The sequence below is a fragment of the Camelina sativa genome, chromosome 15 (assembly GCF_000633955.1).
Source record: "Camelina sativa cultivar DH55 chromosome 15, Cs, whole genome shotgun sequence".
Lineage (NCBI taxonomy): Eukaryota > Viridiplantae > Streptophyta > Magnoliopsida > Brassicales > Brassicaceae > Camelina > Camelina sativa.
Window position 1 is genome coordinate 13,813,724 of NC_025699.1, and position 7,258 is coordinate 13,820,981.

Below are 7,258 nucleotides of genomic sequence, written 5' to 3' on the forward strand. Positions count from 1 at the left end.
GGCTTGATTGTATCAAAAAGCTTCAGAAACACTTCATGAGCATGCTCTATACTATTCTCTTTCACAAGTGCATCCATCAAACTGTTCATAGCAATAGTATCTGTTTTCACACCATAACTCATCTCCATCCCTAAAAAAGCATCAACAGCTTCACTATATTTCCCTGATTTAGCTAATCTCCTCATAACCTTACTCATGGTATCAAGCGTAACAAGCCCAGATTCATCACTCTTCTTCTTCTTCATCTCATCAACTAACTCCCACATCAAATCAAAACTCCTACATTTTCCCAACACATCAACCATTGCGTTATAGCTCTTAGCTGAATGCGTATAACCTGTTTGTGAATTTGCCCAAATGAAAAACCCGTAAGCTTGGTTCCACACATTACTAAACCTTCTCAAAACTTGCAAAACCAAACTCTCTGTAACCACCACATTGCAACCACTCAACTCTTTAACAACATCCAAGTGAGACGCGTCCTTCTTGTTCAGAAATTCGCAGACTTTATCAATATCTTCCACTGGCTTCTTCTTCACCACATTCCCTTCTGAGACTTGTTCACTACTAAACTTCTGGCTCTCGACCCAATTCGCCAAAGAAGGGATAACGAAATCTTCATCGTCTTCGGAGACCAAACTCGTCGAAGAAGAAGAAGGCTTGTTTGATAAAAAGTCTTTGATCCAAGAAGGTAGCTCCGGCGACTCTGCGGCAACAACAACCGGTGACTCCTCCTCAGTGTTGGAGAAAGCGTTGTTCGTCACCAAAAACCTCCGTTGGAAGATTCTCCGAGGTATAGTATACGAAACAAGCTTACTAATCCTAAGCTTAGTGAGCATTTTTGTTCAGATTTGTATTTGTTTCTCCGATCAAAGTTCAAACCTTTAAAACCTAAAGCTTGCTGCTTTGTGTCGGGTCAGGTCTGGTACGGGTATTGACCCGGTTCGACTCCTTTAGACCTCAAAGATTTGCGCCGGGTCGGGTCGTTAATGGTTCGATTTTATTCAAATTGAGATTTTTGGTTTACCCATCAGATGCGATTGGGTATAGACACGGTTCAAATCCTTTATACGGACCTAAATCTTTGCGCCGGTTCGATTTTATTAAAATTTAGATCTTTGGTTTTCTCATCTGATGCTATCACGGTTCGAATCCTTTAGACGGACCTAAATCTTTGCGCCGGTTCGATTTTATTTAATTTTTTGGTTTACCGCACAACTCACAAGTGACGATTTTTACTAACACGTGTACACGCGGCGCCTCATCGTCTTCTTCGTTAAAAACCCTAAATTTAAGGAGTCGCGTGAAGCAGTCATCATCGCCGTCATACATTTTAACTGTCTACGGCGCCGTCAGAATCTAACCGACCATGCAGACCTCAATGACGATGGATCTACGACCATCAGGTGACTCCGGTTCATCTGATGTTGATGCTGAGATCAGCGATTGCTACTCACCGCTTGATACGTCTCACGTCGCTGATGAAGAAGGTACACGATTGATACTCCTTTGTTTACCATTTTTGAAACTCGAAAGATTTGATTTTTGACTAACCGAATACTCTGCATTTGAGTCAGGTTCGTTGTTGAGAAGAGCAGAGATGTATCAAGAGTACATGAAGCAAGTTCCTGTTCCGACGAGTCGTGGCTCTTTGATTCCGTTCACAAGCTGGGTTGGATTAGGCATGTCAATCAAACAGCTTTATCGTCAGCCTTTGCATTACCTCACCAATGTTCTGTTACAAGGTTGGGATCAATCAAGACTTGATACTGATTCTGAAGACCAGGCTTTGGATTCAATCATTCATCCTGCTAAAGCTGAAGCTACCATCTGGCTTGTTGAAGAGATACATCGCGTCACTTCGTCTCCTCTTCACATTGCTCATCTCTGGAGTTCTGATCCCATCTATCACTCTTGCATTGACCCAATCTTTCCTGAGCAATGAAATGTGATGAACACCTCTCTTTTTGTATCTACTTTGTTTCTGGAAACCTTGTTCAAGCATTGAAATGTGAATCTTCCACTTTGTTAACTTGTAGACAATGAAATGTGAATCTTCCTCTTTCCTCTTTTACTTCTGTTTCTGTAATCACCAGAAGTCACCGCAAGAACACTTTCCTTGATGGATGAAATGGAACCGGTTATTGTCTCTTAGAATGATTTCTCTTTTGTACACTTTGGATGCAAATTTGGCAAATGAATGACAATCAGAGCATACTCTTAGGTTCTTGACTATTCTGATTGTTGTGCCTTTGTCTGAGCTAATGAGCCCAAAGGCCATTGCAAGTTTCTCGCTATGTCTACTAAGCATAAAGATCTTCTCTTTCTCATCTACATCCATTAGAGCATTACTAAGATCAGGTACATGGCCTGAGTGACTCGCTCTTGCGGTGATTTCCTCGAGCATTGCTTCTATTTTTGGCATTTCAGGGTGTGACTCATCTCCTGATGTGAACTCATGGGTTTTACCTCGAATCTGTATTAAACTAGTTCCTGGCGGTTTGCGTAACCCTTTCTCCTTCATACTCAGCCTTACTTTAGCCATATCATTCCATCTTCCAGCTGATGCATAGACATTTGATAGAAGAACATAACTTCCAGTTCTCTCTGGAGCCAACACTTGTATCCTCTCAGCGGCATAAGCTGCCATCTCCACGTTCCCCTGAACACGGCAAGCAGCTAAAAGGGAATTCCAAATCACATCGTTTGGTTCCATAGGCATGTCCTTTATGAGTTGCAGAGCTTCCTCTAACAATCCTGCTCGACCAAGCAAATCAACCATGCATCCATAGTGCACATCTTCTGGGGCAACTCCATGAAGTTTCTCCATTGAATTGAAGATTTCCTTACCCTGTTGGACCAATCCACCATGGCTGCAAGCTGTCAATGCTCCAACAAACACAACTCCATCTGGTTTCAACCCTTGTTCAATCATCTCATCGAAAAGCCCTATAGCTCGCTCAGCATTTCCTGCCATAGCCATAGCTCNCCCCACAAGACGTTTCTCAACTGTGAACAAGACGAAATCGCACTCAACATCGAAATCCTATCAGGTCTAATACCAGAGTCCATCATCAAATTCAAGACACCTAAAGCATCCTTTGTTAATCCTAACCGCACATAATTAGATGCCATCGCATTACACAAATCCAAATTACTAGCACCGTATTGTTCAAAAAGCCGTTTTGCTGTATCTATAGCGTTGCATTTCATGTACATATCGACCAGTGCACTAACCATAAGATCATTCACTTCAATCCCAGAACTACGNAATTCCAAATCACATCGTTTGGTTCCATAGGCATGTCCTTTATGAGTTGCAGAGCTTCCTCTAACAATCCTGCTCGACCAAGCAAATCAACCATGCATCCATAGTGCACATCTTCTGGGGCAACTCCATGAAGTTTCTCCATTGAATTGAAGATTTCCTTACCCTGTTGGACCAATCCACCATGGCTGCAAGCTGTCAATGCTCCAACAAACACAACTCCATCTGGTTTCAACCCTTGTTCAATCATCTCATCGAAAAGCCCTATAGCTCGCTCAGCATTTCCTGCCATAGCCATAGCTCCTATAGCCGCTGTCCAAGCCGAGACATCTCTGTTTGCCAAACTATCAAAAACCAACATTGCACTTTCAGGATCCCCGCACCTGGAAAACATATCTACTAAGGTTGTACCAAGTCTGACATCAACCTGAATTCCCTTCTTCTCAATGTAGTAATATATCCATTTCGCAAGATCAAGAGCTCCCAAGTGCCCACAAGCAGATGCAATACTCATCATTGTCACACCATCAGCATTGACACCCTCTTGGCTTTGCATAGACCGGAAAACTTCAATCGCTTCCTCAAACATACTTTCTTGCACCAGAGCACCTATGATCGTGTTCCAAGAAACAATGTTTTTGNTTTCAAGATCCTCTAACTTAGCACAAGCCGATATCACACACACCATCGTAACCGAATTAGGAGTCACGTCTTCGTCTCTCACCATCCGGAAAAACAAATCAACAGCGTCTTTAGCTAAATCCCGCCTCGCGTATCCACAAATCATACTCGTCCAAGAAACTACATTTCTCTCAGACATTTCATCAAACACTTTGCGTGCACTATCAAGCTCTCCACACTCTGCGTAGAAATGAACCAGCGAGTTCTCCACAAACAAATCCTTAGCGTAATCCATCTTAACGATCAAACCATGAATCTGCATCCCATTACCTTTCGCTCTGCTCTTCGCACACGCACTCAATCCAAAAGGAAACGTGTACTTATCCGGAGAAACCCCAGAGTTCATCATTCGAAGAAAGAGCAAAATAGCTTCGTCGCATAACCCAGCAGACGCGTATCCACGAATCAGAGAATTGTACATGAAACAAGATCCATACGATTCACCATTCTCCTCCTCTGAGTAATTAAACACTTCTTTAGCAAAGCTCAAGCTTTCACGAGTACCCAATTCGCAGCTTCGTGCTACAAGCTTAGTTATAGCGGAGATGTCATTATCAAAGCCTCGCTTCGTGAGCGAACGATGAAACAACCTAAGTTCATCAATGGTTTTGCAATTCTTCAACGACTTAATCGGAGACGACGACGACAACGATGAGACGCTATTGGTCGTTGTGGCTTTGGTATGCTTGCTCTGGTTTTGAAGAAATGGTTTCGTAGTCGTGGTGGCTAACACCAATGGAGAGAGATGAAGAACACTCGCTACCAACATCGCCATTTGTGTTTGCTCTTTACTGATTTAGTATTCGTTATTTTTTTTTGAAAGTTTGTCACTTTATAATCGAAGCTCATTTGTGGAAAAAAAAAAAAAAAAACGAACCTCATCAAATTAATTTTTATTTTTGGTTAGAAAAAGGTTCAATTCAAACAAAAACAATACCACACATACAAGAAACGAATCAAAAAGTACTCAAAAACAAATAATTCATCAAATTATTCAAACGACATTGTGTTTATATCAAAAATATAAGAAAAAAGCTAAACTAAAATCTCTATAAATTAATATTCGACAAATTAATAATTAGTATAAATTCATAAAAAAATTTTGGTTTCAAACTTTCGAATTTAGCTAATGTACTATTAATATTATAAGTTACTAACCCGTGCTAGAGCACGGATTGAATTTTATTTTATTTATATTGTAAATTTTTTATAAAATATAATTTATGTGATTGTTTTTAAAAGTTTTTTTGGATAAAACATTATGCAATAAAATCATATGCTAAATATAAAGACTTGAAAAAGACACATATTTTGTAAGTTTTATATTGTTAATGATTCTTGATAAGTTTCGTGCTATAATACTGGTTAAATTTTATTTAGTAATCTATCTTGTAACCTACTATTTAACTTGTAACCAATCAATCTATCAATTTTGTAATCTATCTTTTGTTAACGTTATGGTCTATTGATAAAATCTAGGGATAATATAAATTTGTAATATTGTGTTTAAAGATCTTTGGAAACAATGTCTGGTTATATAGAACTAAAATCTTCCAAAAATACAGTTTGGAATATCCATGATTTTATTTGTTACCATTAATATATCAATTATCAATTTGGAATATCCCTAATATTTATGTGTAACCAATTAATATTAATATTAATATATAGATTAATCTATAACCTATCTATAACATATTTGCAACCATTTGTAACTATTTATTAAAAATATAAAGTTTACAAAAACTATGTTGTGTACTTCTCTTTTATTAAAAAGGGGATAAGATCACAATTTTCGGTCTCATGATTAATATTAAGTTATTTGGAAATCATCTACCTTGCTGGATTTGAACCAAACTAGAACATAATTTGTTGGTGCGGGATTTAGCACCCACGACATACCGATCTAAACCAAAGGTAAACCGAATAAACTCTGCACATCAACTAAACCGAAGGACCCCCTTTTTGGCCAGCTAAACGGGCCTATAAGCAGAAGCCCGACGAAGTCACTCGACCAACCTCCGAGACCGCCTCCAAAACCCGATCTCATCATCAGAAGAGGAAACTTACCATATCTTCAATCCGAGATTTAAGGAAAGTAGATATATTTTGTAATCTAAGACAAAGTATAAATAAAGGAAGACCTCTTCCTTGTAAATGAATCCTTTAATTAATAGAAGAACCCTAGTTCTTCTTTGTTCTGGAGAAAACCCTATCTTCTTCTTCAAGAAATCATAATCCCTTTTTATTTTTTAGCTTTAATCCACTGTTTTAGAGAGAGATCTTAAGTGAATTTGTTCCCCACTCAAACAAATTCATTGTGTGAATTCTAGATTCAACAATTGGCGCCGTCTGTGGGGACCCTTACACAAAGTTCTACGTTTTTCTCTCTACCTCAAAAACTAAAACAAACCAGAAGATCAAGTTGAACTATCCGAACCGCCAACTTGCAAGGCGAATTCCCGGAAGCTCCCGACGAACCAGAAGACGAAAAACCTATCTATGGATTGCCCCGAACAGTAGCTTTCCGTGGAACCCGATTTCGTTTCAATCCGAGTCTCATCTCTCTTATGAGATTGACCTCGCTTGGAGCTGAGCTGTCTCAAAGAATTTATCACCGACTGTCGATACTGCATATACATCTGAAACCCCGAGTCTTATGTCTCTAAAGAGATCGACCTCGCCTCAATCCGAGTTGTTTCAAGAAATATATCACAAAATTCCCTCAACTGGTGTGATCTATCGTAATCCTAAAATCGCAGATCCGACCTTTCAAGAGAATCGACTTCGGAAGCATTTTTCTATCGTTCTAGAACGAACCAGACGCCGATCTACATATCAAATTGAAGCCCTGAAGCTTATCTTTCTAACAAGACAAACTTGGAGTTTTTTGGCTATTCCTCGCGAAAGATATCACCGTATTTCTGGAACAGGAACATTCAGCCCGAAACCAAAAAAAAGAAGGGGGGAGGCTAGAAGATCGNGATGAAACCTGTAGTCCATCTACATATCAATCCAAAGCAACGAGGCTTACCTTCGCAACAAGATCGACCTTGTTTCAGCCTCGTAATTCATGAGAAAGCTATCGCTACATCTTCATATTACTAGCAAAATCATAAGTTTCATTATCTCAAGACGCTTGGACGAACAATGGAGAAAACAGTCACAACCAACGGTAAATTAATCGATACTTTTCTACTCTTCTTTGGAAATTATCTTCAGCTCTCAACAGCTCACTACAGCTTATCAATGGGATTTTTGTAACTCGTCCCAAAAAGCGGAGCCATGCCTTGCTTATAAAAAAAAGGG

At 39.4% G+C, this 7,258-nt stretch overlaps 3 protein-coding genes across 3 annotated transcripts in view; 1 reads left to right on the top strand and 2 right to left on the bottom strand.

Annotated features, from left to right (window-relative positions):
• The window catches only part of LOC104748444 (pentatricopeptide repeat-containing protein At3g22670, mitochondrial-like), a 4,451-nt gene extending 3,612 nt beyond the window's left edge, over positions 1-839 (bottom strand). Inside the window, exon 1 of the mRNA XM_010470084.1 lies at positions 53-839. Coding sequence (XP_010468386.1) covers positions 53-839 — 787 coding nt within the window. The remainder of the gene's footprint in view (positions 1-52) is intronic.
• On the top strand, positions 1,275-2,074 carry LOC104746730 (protein RDM1-like). The gene is made up of 2 exons (XM_010468257.2): positions 1,275-1,490; positions 1,578-2,074. The coding sequence occupies exons 1-2, from the start codon at positions 1,370-1,372 to the stop codon at positions 1,943-1,945; spliced, it is 489 nt and encodes a 162-aa protein (XP_010466559.1). The 5' UTR covers positions 1,275-1,369; the 3' UTR covers positions 1,946-2,074.
• Positions 1,982-4,733, bottom strand: LOC104746729 (pentatricopeptide repeat-containing protein At3g22690-like). The gene is made up of 2 exons (XM_019237300.1): positions 3,434-4,733; positions 1,982-2,757 (listed from the first exon to the last, which is right to left on the bottom strand). Exons 1-2 carry the CDS (start codon positions 4,722-4,724, stop codon positions 2,090-2,092), a joined length of 1,959 nt encoding a protein of 652 aa, XP_019092845.1. The 5' UTR covers positions 4,725-4,733; the 3' UTR covers positions 1,982-2,089.

Bases quoted from the DNA above. Each gene is read 5' to 3' on its own strand.
- LOC104746730 (XM_010468257.2), top strand. From the start codon at position 1,370: ATGCAGACCTCAATGACGATGGATCTACGACCATCAGGTGACTCCGGT. The intron at 1,491-1,577 runs GTACACGATTGA...CATTTGAGTCAG, and splicing joins TCACGTCGCTGATGAAGAAG to GTTCGTTGTTGAGAAGAGCA.